The sequence below is a fragment of the Antennarius striatus genome, chromosome 5, assembly GCF_040054535.1.
Source record: "Antennarius striatus isolate MH-2024 chromosome 5, ASM4005453v1, whole genome shotgun sequence".
Lineage (NCBI taxonomy): Eukaryota > Metazoa > Chordata > Actinopteri > Lophiiformes > Antennariidae > Antennarius > Antennarius striatus.
Window position 1 is genome coordinate 11,233,951 of NC_090780.1, and position 26,558 is coordinate 11,260,508.

The 26,558-nt window shown below is 40.3% G+C and overlaps 1 protein-coding gene and 1 pseudogene across 1 annotated transcript in view; both read left to right on the plus strand.

Annotated features, from left to right (window-relative positions):
- Nucleotides 1-25,564, plus strand: part of kcnb1 (potassium voltage-gated channel, Shab-related subfamily, member 1) — a 31,656-nt gene extending 6,092 nt beyond the window's left edge. Inside the window, exon 3 of the mRNA XM_068315783.1 lies at nucleotides 23,637-25,564. Within this exon, the coding sequence (XP_068171884.1) occupies nucleotides 23,637-25,544 (1,908 nt within the window). The 3' untranslated portion in view covers nucleotides 25,545-25,564. The remainder of the gene's footprint in view (nucleotides 1-23,636) is intronic.
- Nucleotides 8,673-17,216, plus strand: LOC137594921 (HUWE1-associated protein modifying stress responses-like; annotated as a pseudogene).
- Nucleotides 25,565-26,558: the final 994 nt, after the last annotated feature.

Below are 26,558 nucleotides of genomic sequence, written 5' to 3' on the forward strand. Positions count from 1 at the left end.
TTTCCAACAAGTAGCTTGGAATACATTATTTAATTTCAGCAGCATTATTCTTAACTCTTTAGCCACAGATTCATTACTGAAGCACTCAAATACAACATGCTGAACTGGAAATAATCAATTTGAGATCATTTTCATTTTTGTCCTACACACATCTTAAAATTGGGGAATTACCATTTCCTACACCATAAGTGTCTATTGTGCATCACATGACAGGCAAAAAATGTAATTATGTCCCTCTTATGTCACACTTAAGATACTATAGAAATCTTGTTTGGCTATACTGCTGCTCAGAAATCAGTCTGCAACTGAATCCAGATTAGAATTTATCACTATTTCTGACAGATGGAGAATCACAGCTCAGTCAAATAGATGAAGGTGTATAAAACCAAGGCTGGGATGTTACGCCCCAATTCAGCAGCTCAATCTGCCACTGTCTATTTTTATGGACTGAGTAGATCATGAAAGATCAACTGTTTCCGTGCTGTCTAATTCTCTTGATCAGTAACATTGACAGTCACTATTTAATCCATTATTTTAATATACCGCTGGACTTTCAGCTCTAATCTGAATGAATGTAGCAAAGGTAAAGACATACATGTAATTAATGTGGCCTTTGTCTGGTTCCTCCAAATACTGTAGAAATGGATGCACACAGGTATAAATCTGACAGCCTTGAAGTCCCGCATGTTAGAAACACAATATCGGAAGAGATGCAGTGAATATCAAATAACTCATGTAACTGGCAGGAAGCAGAGTGACCATGCAATACTGAGGTCACAAATCTATACTTGATAGGGGATTAGGGGAAAATAACTTATCAGACTTCCCCAGGTTGTGTGTCCACAGCGTCTGGCTTTGTGAGGTGCAGAGATATAAGCTGGGATCATGTGTTCTCTGGAGACTGAATGCCTCTACAGTTTCTCTCTCTGTCTGTCATTGAGTCTCCTCATCAACAGCAGGGCCCCGGGAGGTTTTAGATCAGATTTCAATTTAGTTATATTAACTTCACCTCAGGTACAAAGTTTAACACTGAAATAATTTTAACAATAAACAAATATTATCTGGTCCATCTTTAAGTCTTAGCCATACTCTGCATGACGTATAGATTCATTAGTAGGATGGCGTGAAGGTCATTGATTGACTAATTGTTTTTTATTTATCTTGTTCTTAGTGAGAATCTCTTTTTATACACACTGACACTCAAATACATACACATACTGTATCTCCAGAGTTTCAACTGAATGCTTATGATAACATTAAATCCTGGTTAAAAAAATAAAATCTCTTCAGTTAATCCTCTTACTCTTACTCTATTCATAGATCACATTAGAGTCATCAACATACGGTTGTTTTTGACAACTAGTTTTTGACAAGCTAGTTTTTGACAACGTGACCCACAGAACTGGTCCTATTTGGACAGAGGTGATGATACATTAAGTATCATCACCTCATGAGATTGACACAGTTGTCTCTTACATCCAGTAGATAGAAAGGAACATTTGCATTCAGTTGGAATCTGATCAGCTTCTAATGTACGTCAATTATTGACAATCCTTTTAGCTGGTCTCCACAAACTGTCATCCACTTCTCAGTGTTTACTAGATGGTCTGTGATTATCTCTGCTGTTTGGTGCCGGACAGAAAAGCCAAAACAATCCTTGCAGATGCAAAATTGCTAAGAACTTAATGTCCTGAAACAATTGTGTAATCATCTGTGGATCCATCACCACGACTGGCTCCTTTCATAGTTTAGACTCCTTAAATTCTTGTGTAACATCACGTAATGTCCCTATATATTTATTTATATTATCATGTTTATATACATGCATTAACATAAATCTGGTTGAAACCCCAGCAATGTGCACCGGTGAGCTTCTTTCACTTAAAAGAAGCTCAAAAGTTCCTCTTTTTAATTACCCTCGAGAAAGAACTGCAAAACACTCAGTTCGGTTAAGATGTCCACTGAGGTTGGATAATCCCCCTTTAACTGCTGATGTCAACAGTCTTGTGGGTATACTACACAAGCAGCAGACAATTGGCCTGATGTTAACAGTAAAGGAAAGTGATTTTAACTTTCAGTGTGTTTTCTGGTGACAGCATTATGCAGGACAAACATTTTGCTTCAGGCCAGGAGACAGACCTGTTCCAAAGTTGCCCACTTGGGCTGATAGCAGCAATACTGGAAATTTCATTTGGGTCTCCAAAATTTATGTTGCGCCTCTGAGGAGACTGAATGTTCATGGCAAATCTCATAATGATCCAGAGAAGATTACATAACCACATTTGTGGTGGTGCTGTCATTTAATGTGTTAGAGATATAATATGCAGTTGAATATGGGGGCACACATGTTCAAGAATAGAAAAGACCAAGCCACAGTGAAGAAGATCAACATTATGATGAGAATAATAGTCTTTTCACTGATTATTTTATTGCTACTGCTCTTTGACTGGGTGGATAAAGGTTCAGGGAAGAGCTCGAGATTGTCTGAACGTTTTGCTTTGTATTTTCTTTCACTGTTAATGTGCAGAGGTCTCATTCTCTAGTGGTTGAGTCATGCTTGAAAGTATTTTACAAGTCATGTCATGCATTTTGTAGAGGATATTTCGGGGACTGCTTTTCACTCTTACACTGAGGACACCGCTTTGGTATTTTATGCTGCTGCAGAAAAGGTTTAGCACAGATTGTTTGTTTTGCCTGGTATATTATCACAATTAAATTTCTGTTATACCATTTGAAATTGTTATAATTGTACTAAATTTCAACACTCTGCTCATCATAGACAAAAAACCCTGTTTGTGCTTACAAATTTGTGGAAAAGAACTGTTGAACAAAAACAGAAATTTAAGAACTATGGTGAAAATGATTTGGTCTTTTTTTTTTTATCACACACTAAATTGATTTTGAGATTGTTTTGTGTTTTGCGGTCAGAACTGTGAATCGACACTCCAAAGCTAGACAGCCATCTTGCTCATTCAGTGTGGAATTGTTATGTGAGCACTGCACTGAGTGAAAGACATTAAGAGGAGAGAGCTTGAGCAACAAAGAATTTTTTTTGTGTGTGTGTGGGGGGGGGGGGGGGGCAGGCAGGCAAATAGAGCAAGAGGTTTGGAGTCAACAGAAAAGTGAAAGAAAAATGACTGAAAGTTGAGAAATATAAAATGAAGATGTAGGGTTATGACTAAGAGGAAAATATCTCCGCAGATGATCATAGAAAAGATTTGATATTATCTCTTCCCAGAACAACACAAAGTCAGGTCTGTCATCATTTGATGATGCAGTGTTCAAATTCCTGTTTCGCACATGCAGGAATTATTTGAATCACACACTTGTGTATGTATTGTTTGACATTTCAGCAACAGAAAATTCTTTCATATTTTCACTGTTCATTACCCAGATTCACATTATTTTGTTTATACCTTTGTTGTGCGCAGAAATATTGTTGGTTTCATATTTCAAGCTGGCATCATATTCCATTGGCGAAACATTCAGAATTACATTCATACATTTTGCTTTGTTAAAAGTGTTATTTTAATTGTTTTTTATAGACTGCGTCATACTAGTCCGTGTGAAAATCTAAGCAAGTTTATTTAAAAGTCCAAACATGGATGTGTGTAAATAATTATCACCTCACATCGTGATTGATTCAGTCTGTCTTTGACGAAGCTGTACAATTCAAAACGCATTACAGTCAGTTGAACCTGAATAAAAATATGTGATAATCATTGTTATGGGAAGCAATGCATTCAGATGAGATTAAACAGACTCAGTGGTGGGACATTCACCCACATTCCTGGAGGCCAAAAGAACAAAAGCATCTGGTAAGTATTTTGTTTCTGCTATGAGAGCAAAAAAAAACAGAAGTTCAGCTTGTAAGACCCAGAGCTTCTGAATTAATTCACAACAAAGTTGTTCTAAGATGCAGATGCCCCCCTGTTCATAGGAGAAAACACATGTATAATTAAAATAATCAGAAATTATTCACTATTTTAAAAATGAAAAGACACAAGCAAGTGGATTTTACATAATACTATTCAATGCTTAGCCTAAACTTTCTGTGCAGCCAAATGTTTCATTCGAAAAAAACAACACTGTTGAAATGGTTTCCCCTCAACATGGAATCATGACCTGTGTTTGAGATGTTTCTTCACGTATAGTAGAATATTTTATTATTAGGACATTACCATTAAGACTTAATAGCTTTGGTACTCCAAGCATCACATGCAGTCTTGCTCATAGACTTACAAGCATGTTATGTTAATGAGTGACCTATACAGAAACTTCAGAAGTGATATCATTGTCTAGTGAACCACATGCTAGGGTGTGACACACAACACCGTCTAAACGCTAACGTTGTCAGAGCAACAATGGAAAGTCTGATGACTTAGTTCATTCCTTCTTCTTCTTTTCCTTTCGGCTTTTCCCTTCAGGGGTCGCCACAACGAATCAATTGCCTCCATCTAACCCTTTCCTTTGCATCCTCTTCTCTCACACCAACTACCTTCATGTCCTCCCTCATTACATCCATAAACCTCCTCTTTGGTCTTCCTCTAGGCCTTCTGCTTGGCAGTTCAAAACTCAGCATCCTTCTACTAATACATTCACTATCTCTCCTCTGGACATGTCCAAACCATCTCAGTCTGGTCTCTCTGACTTTATCTCCAAAACCTCTAACATGTGCTGTCCCTCTGACGTACTCATTCCTGATCCTATCCTTCCTGGTCACTCCCAGAGAGAACCTCAGCATCTTCATCTCTGCTACCTCCAGCTCTGTCTCCTGTCTTTTCCTCAGTGACACTGTCTCTAGACCAAACATTGCTGGTCTCACCACAGTTTTGTACACCTTTCATTTTAGCTGAAACTCTTCTATCACACATCACACCTGACACTTTTCTCCACCCGTTCCATCCTGCCTGTACACACTTCTTCGCCTCTTTTCCATACTCTCCATTGCTCTGGACTGTTGACCCTAAGTATTTAAAATCCTCCACCTTCTTGATCTCTGCTCCCTGTAACCTCACTCTTCCACTTGGGTCCCTCTCATTCACATACATGTACTCTGTCTTACTGCGGCTAACCTTCATTCCTCTTCTTTCCAGGACAAACCTCCACCTCTCTAGCTTCTCCTCCACCTGTTCCCTGCTCTCACTACAGATCACAATGTCATCTGCAAACATCATAGTCCATGGAGATTCCTGTCTAACCTCATCCGTCAGCCTGTCCATCACCATAGCAAACAAGAAGAGGCTCAGAGGTGATCCCTGATGCAGTCCCACCTCCACCTTGAACTCCTCTGTCACACCTACAGCACACCTCACCACTGTCTTACTGTCCTCATACATGTCCTGCAACATTCTAACATACTTCTCTGCCAATCCAGACTTCCTCATACAATACCACAGTTCCTCTCTGGGTACCCTGTCATAAGCTTTCTCCAGATCTACAAAAACACAATGCAGCTCCGTTTGGCCTTCTCTGTACTTCTCTATCAACATCCTCAAAGCAAATACGGCATCTGTAGTACACGTTTTGGTATGAAACCATACTGCTGCTCACAAATGCTTACTTCTTCCTGTAGTCTATCTTCCACTACTCTCTCCCATAACTTCATTGTATGGCTCATCAGCTTTATTCCTCTGTAGTTGCCACAACTCTGCACATCTCCCTTGTTCTTAAAAATTGGTCACCAGCACACTTCTCCTCCATTCCTCAGGCATATTCTCACTATCTAAGATCGTGTTGAACAACCCGGTCAGAAACTGTACTGCCACCTCTCCTAGACACTTCCAAACCTCTACAGGTATATCATCAGGACCGACTGCCTTCCGCTCTTAATCCTATTCAATGCCCTCCTCACTTCATCCTGACTAATCTTTGCTACTTCCTGGTCCACAGCAGTCACCTCTTCTAGTCTTTGTTCTCTCTCATTTTCTACGTTCATCAACTCTTCAAAGTACTCTTTCCATCTTCCCATCACACTACTGGCACCTGTCAATAGACTTCCGTCCCTATCCTTAATCACCCTAACCTGCTGCATGTCCTTCCCATCTCTGTCTCTCTGCCTTGCCAACCAGTGTAGATCAGTCTCTCTCTCCTTACTGTCCAACCTAGCATACAAGTCATCATAAGCCCCTTGTTTGGCCTTTGCTACCTGTACTTTCACCATACCATCTTCTTGTACTCCCATCTACTCTCCTCAGTCCTCTCAGTGCCCCACTTCTTCTTAGCAAACCTCTTTCTCTTTATACACTCCTGTACCTCCTCATTCCACCACCAAGTCTCCTTATCTACTTTCCTTCCAGATGACACACCAAGTTCTCTCCTACCTGTCTCCCTGATCACATTAGCTGTAGTTGTCCAGTCATCTGGAAGCACCTCCTGGCCACCCAGAGCTTGTCTTAACTCCTTCCTAAAAGTCATGCAACACTCTTCCCTTTTCAGCTTCCAGCAGTTCATCTTCTGCTCTGCCTTTGCCCTCTTCATCTTCCTCACCACCAGAGTCATCCTGCACACCACCATCCTATACTGTTTGGCTACACTCTCGCCTACCACTACTTTGCAGTCAATGATATCCTTCAGGTTACACCGTCTACACAAGATGTAGTCTACCTGTGTGCTCCTACCACCACCACTCTTATAGGTCATCCTTTTTGCAAAGTCAACTACCATCTGTCCATCTGCGTTCCTCTCCTGGATACCAAACCTGCCCATCACCTCCTTATCACCTCTGTTTCCTGCACCAACATGTCCATTGAAGTCTGCACCAATGACAACTCTCTCACTTCTAGGTATGCTCTGCATCACTTCATCAATGTCCAGCTAGAATTTCTCCTTCTCCTCCAGCTCCTCTCAGCTTCAGACTCATCACTCTATCTGACACTCTTTTTACCTCCAGGACATTCCTAACAAACTCCTCCTTCAAAATAACTCCTACTCCATTTCTCTTCCCATCTACACCATAGTAGAACAACTTGAACCCTGCTCCTAAACCTTGGTAGCCTTGGAAAGGTAGCCTCGCTACCTTTCCACCTGGTCTCCTGGACACACAGTATGTCTACCTTCCTCCTCTGCATCATGTCATCCAACTCTCTACCTTTTCCTGTCATAGTTCCAACATTCAATGTCCCTACTCTCAGTCCTATACTCTTGGCGCTCCTCTTCTCTCTCTTCGTGCGAACACACTTTCCTCCTGTCCTTCTTCGACCAACAGTAGTCCAATTTCCACCGGCGCCCTGTAGGTCAACAGCGCTGATGGTGGTCGTTGTTAACCCGGGCCTCAATCGATCCGGTATGGGAGTCATAGGTTTGGTTCGCATCTTTGATTTGGCAAAAGTTTTACACCGGATGCCCTTCCTGACGCAACCCTCTGTATTTATCCGGGCTTGGGACCAGCACAATAAGACACTGGCTTGTATCCTCTTGTGGCTACATTAATGACTTAGTTCATTCCTATTTCTTATAATTAGTACGAAATGGAGAAAATTTTTCATTACACAATTTTGGAAGATAAAGTTGTTTTTCTTGTCTCAGAAGTGTTTTTTAGTTTAAAATTTTGAAAACAAATTGTTTTTACACAGAATAAACAAATAAAAGCCTCATGCCACCTTGGTGTGTGATTATGAATCGCAAGCACGCATTTTGCAAACAAATCTTACACATAACAATATTACATAGCAAAGTATTGACTGCCTTTCCTATTGTACAGTGAGGAAGTCATTTTCTGATTGAAAGGTTAGGAGCTTGTTCTGTCTCCTTAATTTATTATCATTTTCATACTGACATTGATTCATTGCTGTTGCATTCTTGCATCAACACTCACCTCATTTTCACCTCATCGCAGATTTTTGGTAGGCAGTCACATGACACCGTACGCGCATTCTGTTGGCTGACGGCATCCAGAAATGTGTTCTGTTCTGTGAATCTTGGACTTACGTGAGACACAAAAATGCTTTAAACAGGCAATAAGAGTGTGGGAAAAGGTAATACAGATAGAAGGTTGTTTAATATCAGCATGGAGAGGGTTCATAAACGTTTAAAGTACCATAAATAATAAAATAAATAGTTTGTTGCTTCATTGCAGACAATTCGTTAATCATGTGTGGTTCCTGGAACGCATTAACCACGAGGAAGGAAGGCGCACTTTATGTGGATATAGTACTTGTGCTCAGAGTCATATTTAGGTTTTCTGTTCAGATCGATCCCCAGGATCAAAAGCCTAAACCAAACCAAACTCAGCACAACAGAATTTGGGGAGACCGAATGGTTAACTCTTGTCCATCGGACCTTCAGGTGAAAATTAAGGTTATGTAGACTAATGAAGTGGGTGGGAAAAAGTATTTAGTCAGCTTCCAACCATGCAAGCTCTCCCACTTAAAAAGAGGAGAGAGACCTGTAATTGTCATCATAGGTATACCTCAACTATGAGAGACAGAATGAGAAAAAACATCCAGAAAATCACATTGTTTGATTTTTAAAGAATTTATTTGCAAATTATGGTGGAAAATAAGTATTTGGTCACCTAAAAACAGGAAAGATTTCTGGCACTCACAAAGCTGTAACTTATTTAAGAGGCTCCTCTGTCCTCCACTGCTTTTTTAATGGCACCTTTTTGAAACCATTAGCAGTATAAAATACATCTGTCCACAACCTCAAACAGTCACACTCCAAACTCCACTATGTCCAAGACCAAAGAGCTGTCAAAGGATGCCAGAAACAAAATTGTAGACCTGCACCAGGCTGGGAAGACTGACTCTTCAATAGGCAAGCAGCTTGGTGTGAAGAAACCAACTATGGGAGCAATTATTAGAAAATGGAAGACATACAAGACTACTGAAAGTCTCCCTCGATCTGTGGCCCCATGCAAGATCTCACCTTGTGAGGTCAAAATGATCACAAGAACGATGAGCAAAAATCCCAGAACCACACAGGGGGACCTAGTGAATGACCTACAGAGAGCTGGGACATACGTAACAAAGGCTACTATCAGTAACACACTACGCCGCCAGGGACTCACATCCTGCAGTGCCAGATGTGTCCCCCTGTTTAAGGCAATAATGTCCAAGCCCGTTTGCTAGAGAGCACTTGGATGATCCAGAAGAGGACGTCCAGAAGAGAATGTCCTATGGTCAGATGAAACCAAAATAGAACTTTTTGGTAGAAACACAACTTCTCATGTTTGGAGGGGAAAGAATACTGAATTGCATCCAAAGAACACCATACCTACTGTGGGGGTGGAAACATCATGCTTTGGGGCTGTTTTTCTGCAAAGGGACCATGACAACTGATCTGATCTGTGTGAAGGAAAGAATGAATGGGGCCATGTATCGTGAGATTTTGAGTAAAAATATCCTTCCATGAGCAAGGGCATTGAAGATCAAACGTGCTATGTCTTTCAGCATGACAATGATCCCAAACATACTGCCCGGCCAACAAAGGATTGGCTTCGTAAGAAGCATTTCAAGGTCCTGGAGTGGCCTAGCCAGTCTCCATATCTCAACCCCATAGAAAATCTTTAGAGGGAGTTGAAAGTCCTTGTTGCCCAATGACAGTCCCAAAACATCACTGCTTTAGAAGAGATCTGCATGGAGGAATAGGCTAAAAATACCAGCAAAAGTGTGAAAACCTTGTGAAGACTTACAGAAAATGTTTGACCTCTGTCATTGCCAACAAAGGGAATATAACAAAGTATTGAGATGAACTTTTGTTCCTGACCAAATACTTATTTTCCGCCATAATTTGCAAATAAATTCTTCAAAAATTAGACAATGTACGGAAGCGTAGAGCTGCCACACCAAGAAAATAAAAACCGGGACGTATCACGTTATTTCGTGATACGTATCTCGGAATTTCGTGATAGTATCTCGGAATTTCGTGATAGTATCTCGGAATTTCGTGATAGTATCTCGGAATTTCGTGATAGTATCTCGGAATTTCGTGATACGTATCTCGGAATTTCGTGATAAAATGTTATGTTGACCCGCGACCTGCGTTTGCGGATTAAGCGGTTTAGAAGATGGATGAATGAATGAATGAATGAATGAATGAATGAATGAATGAATGAATGAATGAATGAATGTTATGTTGACATGATGGAGCTTGTATCCATGCAGCCGGCTGTGTCCCTCCAGCTCATCAATGAGGAACGACCCTCAAGAGGGTCCGACTCGTTTTTCCTCCGGTATAGCCCCATCTTTTTCAAGTGTCGTCTTAGGGTACGCATGCTTATATAAATGTCATCCACGGAGCCCAATAACTAAAATCTCACCATGTCTCAAGCCAAGCATGAAATATAATTCAATGGCATCATGTAAAGGAGCCATGATTTACTGATGGCCAGCAGACAGTAAATGAAACCACTTTAAAAAATCCTATCACGTTATTTCGTGATACGTATCACAAAATAACGAGATACGTATCACAAAATTACGTGATACGTATCACAAAATTACGTGATACTATCACGAAATTCCGAGATACGTATCACGAAATAACGTGATACGTCCCGGTTTTTATTTTCTTTGTGTGGCAGCTCTACGCTGCCGTAACAATGTGATTTTCAGATTTTTTTTTTCTCATTCTATCTCTTGTAGTTGAGGTATACTTATGATGACAATTACAGGTCTCTCTTATCTTTTTAAGTGGGAGAACTTGCACAATCGGTGGCTGACTAAATACTTTTCCCCCCACTGTATGACCAGTAACTACAGGAGAAAGCGCTTTGATCAGTGTTACAGCAAAGTGTAGGTGAGCTGAACAGCAGAAAGAGAAGAGTAGCTTCATTGATTGTGACACACAGAATGTTTGTGTGTGTTGCTACAACTCAAGTGGTCCGTCTGAAAATCACAGTCTGTACTCCATTGAGAAGTATTTCCTCAGATTTTTATACAAGGTTCTTGCTGATGACTAGAACAAGTGTAAACACTGAGAAGTCTATGATTATATTTTATCTCATTACCACATATATTGAACACAACACAGCAGGGAGGCCTGTCTCTTGCTTGTGGCCCTGTAGAGGGGACCCATCACTGTGACTGTACTCATCCACATGGTCTATTTCTGATCCATATGCACATAAAACAGGGTCGCTGTGCTCAGGTGCAGAAGATGCTCCACTTGTAACCATCACATCTCTCGTCTGTGGGGTGTTTCACTTCACTGAGCAGGTTGTGTGGAAGGAGGAGTGAATGACTTTGAGGAAAGCGTGAAGGCCAGAGGCAAAAAATAGAATCTACTGATGTGAAGGAGAAACCTTCATTAAGCCATGTGATGGTAGCCTGCATTTTATATCTGGTAGGGGACGACTGTCATGTTTCAATGTACAAATGTATGTGTGGCACACAAAATCCTTCCCATCATTCTGCGCATTAAGACAGGCACACAAGCGCATGCACACACTCATACACACATACACACACACAAGCACGTATGCATGTAAACATGCACACACACTCATGAAAATAACAGTTACACATGCTGTTTATACTGTATCATCACAAAAAACAGATCCTTCTTTATTCAAATGGACCATTCTTTAAAAAAATAAAAATGAATAAAGATTACACTTGGTGGTAGGATGTTAGACTAGCTGGTAGGCCAACATAACCGTCTTGCCGTATGCTCACTGATCACTGGAGAGTACAGTGTCAGCAGACTGTATCTCTGTATTTATTCTCTTCACCACCGCTTCAAATAAACTTTGTAAATAACATAAACTCCCCCTTCATTCTGTAATCCCATTCCCTTACATCCATTCTTAGTAAACTCATCTTCTTTGATAGAGGTTATTATCATCATAGTTGGGTGTGTGTGACCTAGGAAACATGCATGGCAAAAGTGTAATTGCACAGCCACTACAGTAGGTGGCAGTGGTGCTTTCACAGCTACATGTAGTATGCTATTAATGCTAATTATTAAAATGTGCATAGGGAGTATAAGCTCCTCCGCTTATACTCCCTATACACACACACACACACACATACACACACACACACACACACACACACACACACACACACACACACACACACACACACACACACACACACACACACACATACACACACACACACACACACACACACACACACACACACATACACACACACACACACACACACACACACACACACAGTGACTTGCAGTCAAACAGCACTGGCTTAATACCTCAGAATATCAAATTGGATCACGTGAGGCAGAAATATTAACTGGGTTATTAATTTGGAATTAATCCAGTGTGCCAGTGATCTGTGCAGTAAGTCCACACACTATCCTTAAAACAATGACTGAATGATGTCTAACTTGAACATTCATCTTGCTACAATCCTGGAACATGAATAAATCATGGCCAGTATATAGGCCTACTGTCTGAGAATGTAGTAAGGAGTAGGTCTGTAGGCTATGAGACAGTTAGCAGTGTGTTTGCCTGTTGACATACAGTAACCTAGCTAGCATATACAGCTTACCAGAACTATATTTGTGTTATTCCTAAGGCTAAGGACGTTTTCATTATTTCTTGAGGTTTGACGTTGTTGGTCCCCCCCCCCCCCCACCCCAGCTCACAATAGTACATCCACTGCAAAGAACTCTCCCACTGTGTAGAGTCACATTGCGTGAATTGCTTTCCCCTGCTTTGGGGGATTGTTCACACCATCCCCAGCTTTATTTGTGTTATTTCAGAAATAAAACAAGTATAAAACTTGTTAAAATGGACAATTCACTTTTTTGCATTTATGTCCTCTGAATGAATCTTCAACTTTTGCTCTTTGCTCCAATCATGCAGCTCTGCACTCAGGCTTTTGATCACTCTTATACGTGTTGGTAATCACTCGTCATCAGCTTTAATCTCATATACAATTTGCAAGATTATCTTTGTAAAACATTTTGGCTGCGATTCTTGGGAACCTTCACCAGACAGTTGGAAATGGTGTTCTTGACCAGCTCAGAGAACATTAACTTAGTTAGCTTAGTTAACTTAGTTACCAGATGATAAAATCTACCAGAGCCAGCAGCATGTTATGTTGATGTTCTTTGAAAGAAAGACTGACTTTTTTCCGTATCTCTCTGAAATTACCGTCAAGACGGATCCCATTTTGTTTTAAATTACTGTCAGGTCAACCGTCAAATCCGTCAGTGTTGTCATTATACGTGAGGCTTTATGCGGATATCAGCAGCGCCAAAGGGGGGCAGGGCTTACTTATCATTTAATTATCGTCTTCCACATTTATTTCCATCAGTACAGCACCTCCTATACATGTTGCGGTAATTGAATTATACATTTTGAATGCATTGTTGCTCATCATCTACACATTGTGTTTTCTTACACTTGAAAGGTATTCAAGCCACAGCCAGGATGTCTGCTCAAGTAGCTCTCATCCAACACAACAGAGGCTGATTTAAATGCAAACACAATTTAACTTATATAGCTGTCCAATTTCATTCATTGTACATGTTAATAGGTATATTTCTAAAGAGGATTAACAGTGCGGACACTGAATGGCTACTGATCTGTTCTCACAAACCGTGAAATATGGACTCAAATGAAGCTGTTAGTAAGTAGAATATCTGCAGTAAGCACATGTTTGAGGTCAGGATTAAGAGTAATCTTACTTCCTATTGAACCTGCTTTTGCTCTGAGAACAAAGTGTACGACATTCACAGCATTCAGTCCGGACAATTCTAGTCTTGCCTTTGCTTTCTTGACATTTTGTGTTGTTTCCATGTCTCTCCTTTTTTTCTCTTTCACATTACATCATAAATATGTTGAAAACCAGTGTTTCTATCGCCATGGCAACTGTCATTTCAGTGATTCTTAGTCTTGTAGCTGCCTTCTATTCAAGCATAATTTTTGATTGACTGTGTGCTAGTGTGTGTATGTGTGTGTGCATTTCCCTTTGTTTTATAAATCAATACATCTGTCATATTTACATTTTCTTTGCTGTCTGCATGTGACTCTCACTTATTTCACAGATTAATAAACTTTGGTGTAAAAACTGCTCCACACATTCATTATTTGGCTTTATATGAATACATGGAGACCCCAGTCTCCATGTATTCAGTGCTTTAGTGTTACAATTTTTGTTATGATTCTTCATTGTCTTGTCTTTTTTTGCGGACGTGTGCCTGTTTATGAAAATGATGGCATGAAGTGGGTGGACAACTTCTCAATTAATGTGTTTTTTATTTTAAACATTTAAAGGACAGAAAAAACCCGTTCCTCTATAAGTGCTATACCTTTACCACATTTCTTCAATGCAGAAATGCCTTGACACACGACTCTCCTAGCTGTTTCTTTGTCTCCTTCCAAACCTTCGAAATTCCCAATGAAAAGAGCCGTCTTTGGTGTACCAAACCAGACTATACACTGTGTCTATTTATATAGTCACCATGGACAAGCAAGAGTTTAAATATAGATGCTGAGTCTGGACTCTCTTCCTCATCTAAAATGCATGAATAATTGAGAGAGAGCGGAGATGAGGTGGGTTTCAGGAGATGGATGGTCCAGGCATAGATTTCCTACATTAGCTGTTTGCTACTGTACGTTACACATGCAGGCATTGCATGAGTTTGGGTCAAAGTTTGGTCAAAGATTACTTTATGTCTGGGTTGTCAAAGAATAAAATTAGAAATAACATCATGTTGAAGCTTACAGATATCAATGTATATTGGAGTGACCGTATCCAGGCTCATCAACATCAAACAGAATCAAAGATATAATAATAATATATAGAATATAGACAAAATTTGTATAAATATAAAAAAAGGATTATCAAAAAGACTCTAAAGTAACTTAACTGAATTACATATGTATGTCATTTTTAGACTGTACTTTTATAATAAATGCACAATATGTTAAAACCGGTGACTCCTATCTGTGATATAATATTCATACAAACTGAGTATTTTGAACAAGTTTTTTGACAAGAACAAACCTATTAGTTTTCACTGGCCACTAGTTTGACTGAAGAGCTGGACAGTAGCTTTTTCTAAGAGTAATAAGACATAATGTATCCTTTTTGGTGCGCTGGAGAAGATAAATGAGGTTCGGCTGTTCAGTGTTACAAGTAAATGTGAAGTAGGGTGGAGAGAATACAGCTAAGCACTGCAAGTGACTGTGTGTGTGTGTGTGTGTGTGTGTGTGTGTGTGTGTGTGTGTGTGTGTGTGTGTGTGTGTGTGTGTGTGTGTGTGTGTGTGTGTGTGTGTGTCTCCTCCCATCTCCATGGAAACCTCATCTCTTTCACAGGTTGAGAGACAGAGTGCGTTTACATTCAGAATCAGGGGCGTGAAGTATTCCACATTATTTTACACTTATATTGTTATCTGCTACCTACCAACACGCTAACAACCACTTTATGGATAAAGAGAAATATCATAGTTTGGTATTGCAGTCCCTGTTAATCAAATCAGTCATCTGTTTATCCTTTATTTAAGATAGTCCAGTTGAAGTATGGAATTTGGTAAACAAAATCTGTCATAAAACTAGTACTGTAAGTTTGAATGTATATAATACATTGAAGACAGTGTGAAAAATGCAAGTGACTTCATAAAGGACCACACTATTAAAATCACATTCCAATTCAAGTGAAGGATCACGTTGCTTCCTTTACAGCCAAACAGATGATGAACCAAAGCAAACCCTAGACACAGAGCAGGGATGCAGATGTTTCAGACCTGAGTGAGCTTTAATTTAGGTACAAATCAGATGTGGAATGGAGGCGAGAAGCAGGGAGGAAAACAGGGGAGAATCTGTGAGGTTTGCTTTTCACAAGCAGGTCCATGTAGCCACCTCCTGTCGAGCTTCAAGGGGGTTGTCATGGCGACAGTTGGGTTTGGGAGAGTGTTGCAAGGTTCACCTGTGGCTTCACACATAGCTCAGGGGATGATGGGAGGGCAAGTCAAGAGTCAGGGGATTTATTTGCCCTTTTACACAGACACCGTCCAAGCTCTTTTTGTGCTTACATGTGTGTTTACATTAGCAAACCTAGTACCTGGTATAAATTTTGTTATCACTTTTGTCAAGTGTCCAAGTGAGCCGAGGTGGTACCAGAAGGAATTGTGGAGAAATGTCATCTACTGACTGGTTGCAGGGCATCTCTTAGTTACAGTGGAAATCATCTCATGATATGTTTGTGGGGCATCACTATGACACCCAGCTACACTGAGGGCATACTACAGCTGTATTGTTAAAGAAACTACACAAACAGAAAAAAAAACCCCAAATAGACAAGAAGTGAGGCAAGCCAGTACCATGAGTGCAAAAAGTCCGTTAGTGAATGAGGGAGAGCTACATACTCATTTTAAATCCCTATTCAGCTTTCAGTTCATGGACAAGTTCAGGAAAATCACTTGACATCATTAGGTGTGTGTGGCAGACTCTCGGCAGACTGGACAAAAAAAAAAAGCAGACTCTCAAGAACAGAAGCTATGCTACTACCATGCAGAGATTCCTCTGTTGCTTCTGGTGATGGATATATCTGGGAGAAAAAATGTAAGAACAGTAACTTGAGCTGCATAATAAATAAAAACATTAAGTAGCGGTGACATCAAACCAAGAATATATATGTACATATATACACTGTGTATATATAGTATGTCATCAGCAGTGTTTGTCCCTGTAGGTGCCATTTCAGAACTTTGCTACAGCAGTTATGTACCTATACAAAGAGAGTGTGGAGGCCCACCAGAGAAGCTTCGATTGGGGCATTCAGATAGGCCACCAGCGCCGTAACAAGGATGTGTTGGCCCGGGTGAAAAAGCGCCAATGAGCAATCCGTAGAGAAGACCTTATAAGCTTTCTTTGTGGCAAAGCCCCACCGCACAGGAGTAGCAGGGCTAGCACCCGACTAGCCATGGGGCCCCAAGCCGGGCGAATTCCCCAACTGAGACTGGGTCATCGGTGGAAACAGACCTCCAGCCCTTCATGGACGCTATAGCACTTCATGGTCTGAGCAGGGCCATGGCCAGTATCAGTTTGGTGCTTCAGGGTCTCCCATACACGTGAGTGGGAGCGGCAGTAACGGGGCAGGTGCTGGTGGAGGTGGCTCTAGCTCAGATGCGGTATGCCACAGCAGGCGAAACGGACTTCAAGATGTTGACCAGAACACAAGCACTGCATCTGGACTCCACAGGTTCTCCCACAGCTGGAGAGGGAGGAACCAGGAAACGAAACTCCACTCATTGTGGTGATGCCATCACAGACTACCCTACACACAAACACAAATAATGCATGGTTTCAGGTCCGTCCATAGCTCAATGACTGAATGGGTCTAAACCTGACAAGTCAAAGTTGCAAAAAAAAGTGAATTTTGGAGAGCTGCAACTGTTTTTTACAGTAGCTATAGTGATAGTCTCTGTGCAGTGACTGCCATATCTGAAGACAAATTTTCAGGGTATTGTTCAAACCTGGATGTGTGCCCCAGATTGCTTTTCAAAGAGGCTAATGGGGGCTGGTGTCACCTTGCCCTGGAAGACTGTAGTCTGTGCAGGCTATGATGTCTACTGAACTGCCTGACAACGTGCCATGGGAGACACAAACCAGTGTGATTTGACTTTGTTTAGACTCACATTGGTATTTCCTGTCAATCTGCCCCTTCTCACTCTTTCTCAATCTCTTGCACACATATTATCTTTTTTTGTCTGGGTCTAAATTTATCCCTCTCTACTTCTTTTCCTCCCTTTAGTAGGCCACTAAGGTGCAGTCGCTCTCAGGTGTTTGCCCATAATTTGCTTGTGGTAATGGAAAATTCATTGTACTGAATTTGCATGACATAAAGGACCCAATTTGAAGTGGTGGCATTATTAACAAGCTTTTTCTTTTTTGTACTTGCTTCTGGGTCAAATTAGAGTCTATAAATAGTTTGTAATTATGCTGATGCTTGTCATGGCTCAGTGGTGACTCCTGGTTTTCCTCTGTGTGTGTGTGTGTGTGTGTGTGTGTGTGTGTGTGTGTGTGTGTGTGTGTGTGTGTGTGTGTGTGTGTGTGTGTGTGTGTGTGTGTGTGTGTGTGTGTGTGTGTGTGTGTGTGTGTGTGTGTGTGTGTGTGTGTGTGTGTGTGTGTGTGTGTGTGTGTGTGTGTGTGTGTGTGTGTGTGTGTGTGTGTGTGTCTCATGCACAACTGACATCTGGCCTATCTCCACACCTGACTGTCATTAACTATTCAACATGCAGACCACAAGCCCTTCAAACAATCCCTTTGAAATCATAAAGTATCCTCCATGGTAACTACGGCAGCTTTTTTTGGTGTGACTCCTTGTGGCGAGTAATTCCTTGTTGCTTTTCCAACAACTCTACTTGCAAGCCTGTGATTTCCCCGTGCTCAGGAACCTAGCGTTAGCTGTCAACAGCAGTCTGAGTGACACCTGGCTCTCTGTCAATGTGATTCACAGCCGGACCTATTAAGGAGCTCCTGTACAGGCCATCAACCATTACTAATCATCACCCTGTGCCAAAGATAAACTGTCTTTTAAACCCCAGTATGGTCTGTGAGTCTGCTTTTATTTTTAAAATTATAGAACACAGATTCAACAGATGCTATCACAATCAAGTCTGGAGCTCAATTCAGCCACCCTGTTCCTGGACATCTGTTTGTTCTTGATTGCTTTTATGTTGACTGGAAGGTTTATCTCAGAGTTGCAGTGCAATAAATTGATAAAATTAGCACCCGTGACATTTAGCAGCCAAAGACAGAAAGAGATAAAGACAAGCGAGGCGGTGGGAGAGTGTACACAATATGTAAAGACAACAGTGACACAGGCCAGTGGGACATTTGCAGATTTCCCAGTGGAACTTGACCACAACCATAATGATACAGAACACCTTCATTAGTGACCTTTATATAGCTTCTGAATCTAATTTTCTAAATCCAGTTATCATTGCCTTTTTTTTTTTTTTGCACTCCTTTTCTGAAGTCACAATCCACCATCAGGATTTCAGATTTTGTTAGCAACATGCCTCCAAGCTTCATTAAGTTTCTTCTATGTCTTATTTTGAAATAATGTTAGGTGGTTGGTATTACTATGATATGTATGTCTGCAACCTGTCCATAAATACAACCTGCTTTCATCAGACAATGTTCTGTCATAAGCTCATAGTTTTCCATTCCTGACAGCTCCGCACCATCACTGCTCCGTGTCACATTTGTCATCTCCACCTTCATTCTCTGGTTCCAGCACCTCTCTGCTCCTCAAGTGTTTGATTCAAATAGATTTCCTCCAGGGCATGAGAGAAGAGCACAGAGGGAAGAAAATAAACAGATAAGGTCATTATTCATGTCTGCTTTGATGCTATGGCAACAGTCTGGTCCTGCTCTGATTGGCCGTAGATAACATTGCCTCTTTAACCACCACTTTTACTCCAGGGAGTGGACTCCTCGAATTGTTAGGTCATTGTCGAGGCCTCTGCTGTCAATCACCTACTAAAAACCATTGTTATTTCTGCAGCTGCGCTTTCATTTCCTCTGAAAAATACACAGCAAAACCTTATATCTTGTGCCTACTCTGGCCTTTTGGTCTGTAAGAAGTGTCCGTGTATTTAACTGGTATATCTAATTTGTGTGCAAATTTAAAAAGAGAAAGAGAATAGTTTTTTATTCAATTTTTTTTTCATCTTCTCAAGGATTAAGTCTTCCCCCTATTTTTCATTGTGGTCCAAACCACATAATTTATAAGAAAAAAACTGAACAATTTGCTAATACATTTCTAATTATTAAATATTATGATCTTAGATGAGCAGGTGATTGCAACAGTCCAAAGTGTGAAGCCACCCACAAATGTACATTCACCAATGATTATGAAGACAGGGTTAAATTAGAAGTTGCCTCGTCAGTAGAAAAACATGCAATGCTTTGTTGTTAAAAACAAGTATAGAACCATTCCAATGCTTTCACAGCAGCATTAGAGAGTATTTATATTGCTGGGTTTTATTTCTCTGTGAATCATAATCCCTGTGTGTTGCGCAGTCGTGAGTATGTGTGATACAACTGAGCAAGTAGTTCCTTCATGACTTTGTATCACACACACACACACACACACACACACACACACACACACACACACACACACACACACACACACACACACACACACACACACACACACACACACACACACACACACACACACACACACACACACAGACACACACAGGTTACATGCAAAGGGATATTTACTTTATAAAAATATAAATGGCAAAGCAACTGACAAAACATCAAGCCTAAAAATCATTTTTAGCTGTGAGACTGCTCTCTCTCTCACATGTAGACAAGAGCCTCTGTTTTTAATTTAATAAATGTTAAAAAGTTAAATGTTTTCTTTGTCCAGGCAACACACAGTACTGTTGAAAATCTTATCATTGTTTGTTTTTGAAATGCAAATTCCGTTTTGCGTGAATCTGTTTTGGGCTTTGTGTCAATTTGATTATCTTGTAATTTTGCTTTCTATCAAAATCACATCTCTCTCTCTCTCTCTCTCTCTCTCTCTCTCTCTCTCTCTCTCTCTCTCTCTCTCTCTCTCTCTCTCTCTCTCTCTCTCTAATGTTCTTACATAATGATTGTATGTATTCAAGGTACAGAAAAGTAACTACATAATGATTTAGCATTCATTAGGTAAACTAGTGATGCGTGATGCTCCTGGTTTGACACAACAATACCACTTCATCACAAAATACAACCAGTGAAGATAATACTGCATGTTGCTCTGATTAATATTTTTTATCTGAGCTGTACATTACACTGATTAGATATTGGACTAGAAGCAGTGCAACATTTCCTGTGCATTTCTCATTGTGACACATTCTGCTGGTGCTGTCACTTATTCAGATTACACAGGTTTGAAATACAAGAATAATGTTCTTTGAAGTGAAGACCATGATTTATTGTTTACACTATGGATGTGGGTTAAGAACAGAGCTTTCCTACAGTGTTAAAAGATGTGTAAGCTATCACCGCACTTGTTTGTTAGCATTATTTGTGGAATGTGTTTACATGTGTCAGGATGCTGTCTGCTGTAATGTGAGTCATATGTAAAGCGGTGCATTCTGGGGACATTTTGTCGCGTGACTACTGCAAATCCATGTTCATGTTCAGCAGTGAAAGTAACGAGTAGGGACCTGTCTGTCATTTGTGTATAAAATAGAATAGTGGTTTATAACTCTAATGTAACTCATAGAGCCTGTGAGTATTTTCACCTCACTTTGTTGACTAGTGGTCACTGATGCAGTGGATACTGATGAGCATCAACACTATGATAAGTGTTGGGCTTATCTGATGATTTGTACCATTTCATCAGTGGCCAGCACCTAATTTAGCGACTATCTATCATTGTGCATTTCATGACTTGTTTTTTGTTTTCTTTTACCACCAAGTTTCTGTTTTGATCATTCTCGCTTTTGCTCTATCCAAGCTGGAGACAAGGCTTTGTGAAGGCTGCTGATCTGATCACTGAGCCAAATTTTTTTACCAAACATCTCAAAAACCCTTTGATGGGTTTTTAGATTGTAGGATTTTTTTGGTGATGATTTTGTGATATCCTTTGTTTTGCTCTAATAACACCAAAACACACACTTGGGTTTTCTTAGAATCTTCCTCTCAGAGACAATTCCTACATCCTAAAAATTAATAGAACTTACCTCAGAGTTCAAAAAATTGTTTACTGTAGAGTGTTCAGAGTTGAATACAGAATACAAGATCAATCATGAAGCAGGACCCCCAGACAATAGATAAGGCTGCTTATATAGTTTTTGCCAAGTGGAATAGTGTTTTTTCTATTAGAAATTCTCATTTTACTCTGTATTTGGTATTTCCTACTCTAACTAACTATATGATTGGCTACGTAAATGTGTCACACGATACTTGTAAAGACAAAAGGAGGTTATTTGTAAAAGATGAAAGGTTGGTACTTCCCCCTGGAATTTAAGGCTCATCGCAAAGGGGCGGCAGAATGCATTTCCATCCTTTGTTTTAGTGCTGCAACCATGCATACAGTCTACCAATCCTGAATTTTTTTTTTACTACTGAATTTTATTTTTACTATTATTTATGTATGAGCACACATACCCTTCAATTTTCAATTGGTATCAACATTCATGCCTCTGATACTAATTGTGCAATTGATACATTCAGATTTTTTATGCTGCTTAATGTTCCATCCACTCTCAACGCTATTTTTTTGCATGAAAAAAGCATATTACTATACTATTATATATTGTTAATCTATTATCCCCACCTATATATTTGAATAAGCTCACTTGAAAGTCTCACGCTGTCACACTGTCACCGACTCAACCCACTACCCGTCAATCAAGCATCCAACCAATCACGGCACATCTGCCAGAAGGAATCACATGAACAATATGGCGTAAGGCATCTGCTATGTTAGGAGAAGAAATAACTATACATGGACTTCCCAGTTAACATAATTTTTGAGTGTCAGAACTGTTCCAACAATTTTCATGTTTTTGAGCAGAAAGTCCAAACAGCAGGAACGTCACAGAAAATGGCAATGATTTCTGAGTGAAACTAGCTGGCTAGCACCAACAGTCTGCCCAGCTATGGTTTCTGTGGGGAACAGGACAATCGATGTAGTATCCAAAATGCTCTTCGGGCATCTGACAATAATGGTCTTTAAGTAACTACATACTTTTCTGTTCATGTAGACATGAACAGAACTATCACTTCTGTAAAATTTGTTTTCCACCTGCTCTTTTGACAGGTGGCTTTTCCTTTAACGTTAGCTCCTTTCTAAATCTCACGATTAGTTAACTTTCTTTCTCCATTTAGCCTGCTAACATTCATCTACGGCTTCGTAATGCCCGCCCAGCGCAATCCATGATTTGCCAACACAAAGTTGTTTTGTCACCAAGTTGATTTTTGACTATGTTGGGTGTGCTTGGTTTATAATACCAATACATTTGTTTTCATATGTTTGGTATGAAGTCTGATATAACTGTTTTATCGTGGAATTTCCACAATAAAAGTATTATTATGTACTATTATTATAAATATTATTATTATTATTATTATTATTATTATTATTACTCTATAATAATTTATTTAACATTTGAACACATTTCAAACAAACCTAATTTACTGTATTCTATCATGCTTTTGTCCCCACGATGCACTTATAATACATCCAGGGTGTACCCTGCACCTCACGTAGAGTAAGCTGGGATATGCAACACCCGTGACCCACAAGGCAGATAAGCAACTATAGACGATGATATGATTATGGAAAAGTAAAATTAAAGGATGTGATGCTTTTGTTTTTCTTTCCTTCCCTCAAGAAAACTTGTTGTGTGGATAGTTTGATAAGTGAGTCATGAATAAATAAGCAATTCAAATCAATTCGATCCATTAGCTCTCAACCAATCAAACAGTTAGTCAAACATTTATAAATGTGGATGAAAGTCGCTTACCGTCAGCCCTGTCAGACTGTAATTAAAACTCTATACATGCAGTGTATTGGATGTGCATTTATTTTGTATTGAATATTTAATATTAAATTTTAGACAATGATTAGACAATTCTCTGTTTAAACAATTATGTAATTATCTAAACAGAAAAATTAATTTTAATCTTATGTAATATATGTAAATCAGAGAAGGAATCCTGCATTTGTCACTCACCTCTAACCTTTGTGTCTTTCAGGTTCTGGCCATTATCTCCATCCTCTTCATTGTGTTATCCACTATTGCCTTGTCTTTGAACACCCTTCCAGAGTTGCAGGACACAGATGAATTTGGCCAGTCCTCAGACAATCCACAACTGGCCCATGTTGAAGCTATATGTATCGCCTGGTTTACCATGGAGTACCTGCTTCGCTTCCTCTCCTCGCCAAACAAGTGGAAGTTCTTTAAGGGTCCTCTGAATGTCATTGACCTGTTGGCCATTCTACCCTACTATGTCACCATATTTTTGACAGAATCCAACAAGAGCGTGTTACAATTTCAGAATGTCCGTCGTGTGGTTCAGATATTTCGCATAATGCGCATCCTGCGTATTCTGAAACTGGCTCGTCACTCCACAGGACTACAGTCTCTGGGTTTCACTCTCAGGAGGAGTTACAATGAGTTGGGCCTGCTCATCCTTTTCCTGGCCATGGGTATCATGATCTTCTCCAGTCTGGTGTTCTTTGCTGAGAAGGATGAAGAGGATACAAAGTTTAAAAGCATTCCAGCTTCTTTCTGGTGGGCTACAATTACTATGACGACTGTGGGATATGGAGATATCTACCCAAAAACTCTGTTAGGAAAAATTGTTGGGGGTTTATGTTGCATAGCTGGAGTATTAGTAATTGCCCTACCTATTCCTATTATTGTGAATAACTTCTCTGAATTCTACAAGGAGCAGAAGAGACAGGAAAAAGCACTTAAACGAAGGGAAGCTTTAGACAGGGCAAAGAGAAATGGTAGCATTGTCTCCATGAATTTGAAAGAGGCATTTGCTCGTAGTGCAGAACTAATGGACGTGGTGGTTGAGAAAAATGAGAGGCCTCATGACAACCACCTCTCGCCAAGCCGTTGGAAATGGACCCCAAAGAGGGCTCCTTCAGAGGCAAGTTCAAACCGTTCTTTCAATGTACAGGAGTTAGGCTCTTCTAATAATGCCAGGGCCACAAGTCCCCAGGGGCTAAATGTTCAAAAGTTGGAGGAGATATACAACCAGATGGCAAAGACACAGTCCCAGCCAAACCTCAATGCAAAAGACAGGGGCTACAGAGTTTGCAAACAGCGGGATGAAATAGAGCTGGGAACAATCCCGGATCATCGGCCAGTGTTAGGCACTAGAGAAGGAGTGGGGGACATGAAGAGTTTGTCCAGCATTGACAGCTACATCAGTTGTGCTACTGACTTTCAAGAGAATCCACGGTTACCTTGTAGTCCTGCAATTGATCTTGGTCTTCAGGAAAGTAATCGCTTCTGCCATAGTCCAGCAACAACTATGTCCCAACACAATAGTGCAAAAACAGCCCAGCAATCACCTGTGGAGCTTGTACCCATGTTGACTCCTGTGTCTATAACTAAGCCGTCATACTCAGAGACTGCACGTAAATTCTTCTTTTCTGGCAACTCCTCAAAAAGCCTTATCCCCAAAGGAGCCTGTCACAGTGAGGTGGAGTCAGGCCTGTCCCCACTCTCAGACAGCTCTGTCACATCAGACCACTCCCTACTAAGCCCTGAAGTTTCTGTCTACACCACCGCCAGCAGCAGAACCCCACCAAAGTCCCCAGAGAACCCTTCCCTGGCCCCAACTGTCTTCACCTTCCATGACTCATCAATTAGCAAATACATTGATGCTGACACAGATGATGATGAGCACATCCGTGACATCTCTGATGCCAGTCCCTCAGACCATCTTTTGGCTGGTTCAAGCCCAAAATGCAGCATCACCATTAATTACCAGAAAGGAACCAACCATTTAGAAGCAGCCCAAAAAATGCTGGGCCAGACCTGTCTGTTCCCGCTTGAAGGAATTCGTGGAGTAGCTCATGAAAATCATGTAGGACCAGAGTTGGGACGAAGACCAAAGGTTGAGAGAGGCCGTCAAAATACTTGAGATCTCTGATGCACAAGAAAGCAGACATGAACAGGAAGTTTGGACCAAAGTGCTTGTGACGAAGACAGACTAATAAAACCACTATGAGCCAGAGATAAAGGAAAGGGGAAGAAATAGACATTTTAAACTACCTGAGCATGTAATAAGGCAGTAAGCTTGGGCTGAAAATGTGTGGCAAATACTCTGGGAGAGAAACGATTTTAATTCAAATGTCACTGGCCCTCTTTCAACTCATTCCTATTAGCGGTATTATACACCCACAAAGAAACACAGCATTCCCCAAGAAGACAACTGGTGTGTTAAGAGATCCTTGATATAATTATAACTGGTGTAACCCAACTGAATGATGGTTTTAGCAGCAGGGGGCTATCACTACATTCTCTTGGAAAAGAATTCAGACTCTCCAGCGTCCCATTACTGAGTCCTAGTTCATCATGTAGTCTTGGAGATACAGGATCTAGAAGCCTATAAGCTACTTACTTGTGCCCTCTATTCCCAAAACAGGCCTTAGTCATTAACATTTGTAGGGGTGACCATGTCTGTACAAAGAGCATGAATGTTGATGGGTGATTTTGAGATTATTTTTCTTGATTTATTTTTATACAGTTGGAAAGAAAATTCCATAGAGAAAACTGTGGTTTACTAGTCTGCTGTTTCATATTTATGTGTGAAGACTAATCATATATAAGGTTCAATGTTTTGGCACAGAAACTGCAGCTAGCAGTCTATCATACATAACAAGCACTCTTTATTGAACAGTATTTTACTGTCTCTGTCATGGTGAGAATGGACAATACCTTATGATCTCAACCAATGAGTCTTGTCTTAACACCTCTGTATTATTTTCTAAAGATGGTAGTGGACCAAGATTTTTCATATGAGTTAGTAGAACAGCCACAATAATAAACGTACTGCATAAAGCACACTCTTATGAAGCATGCATGTACCCAACACTTCAACATACAAAACTATGGATCACTTCTACATGAATAAATGTAGGAAATACTTTTTATT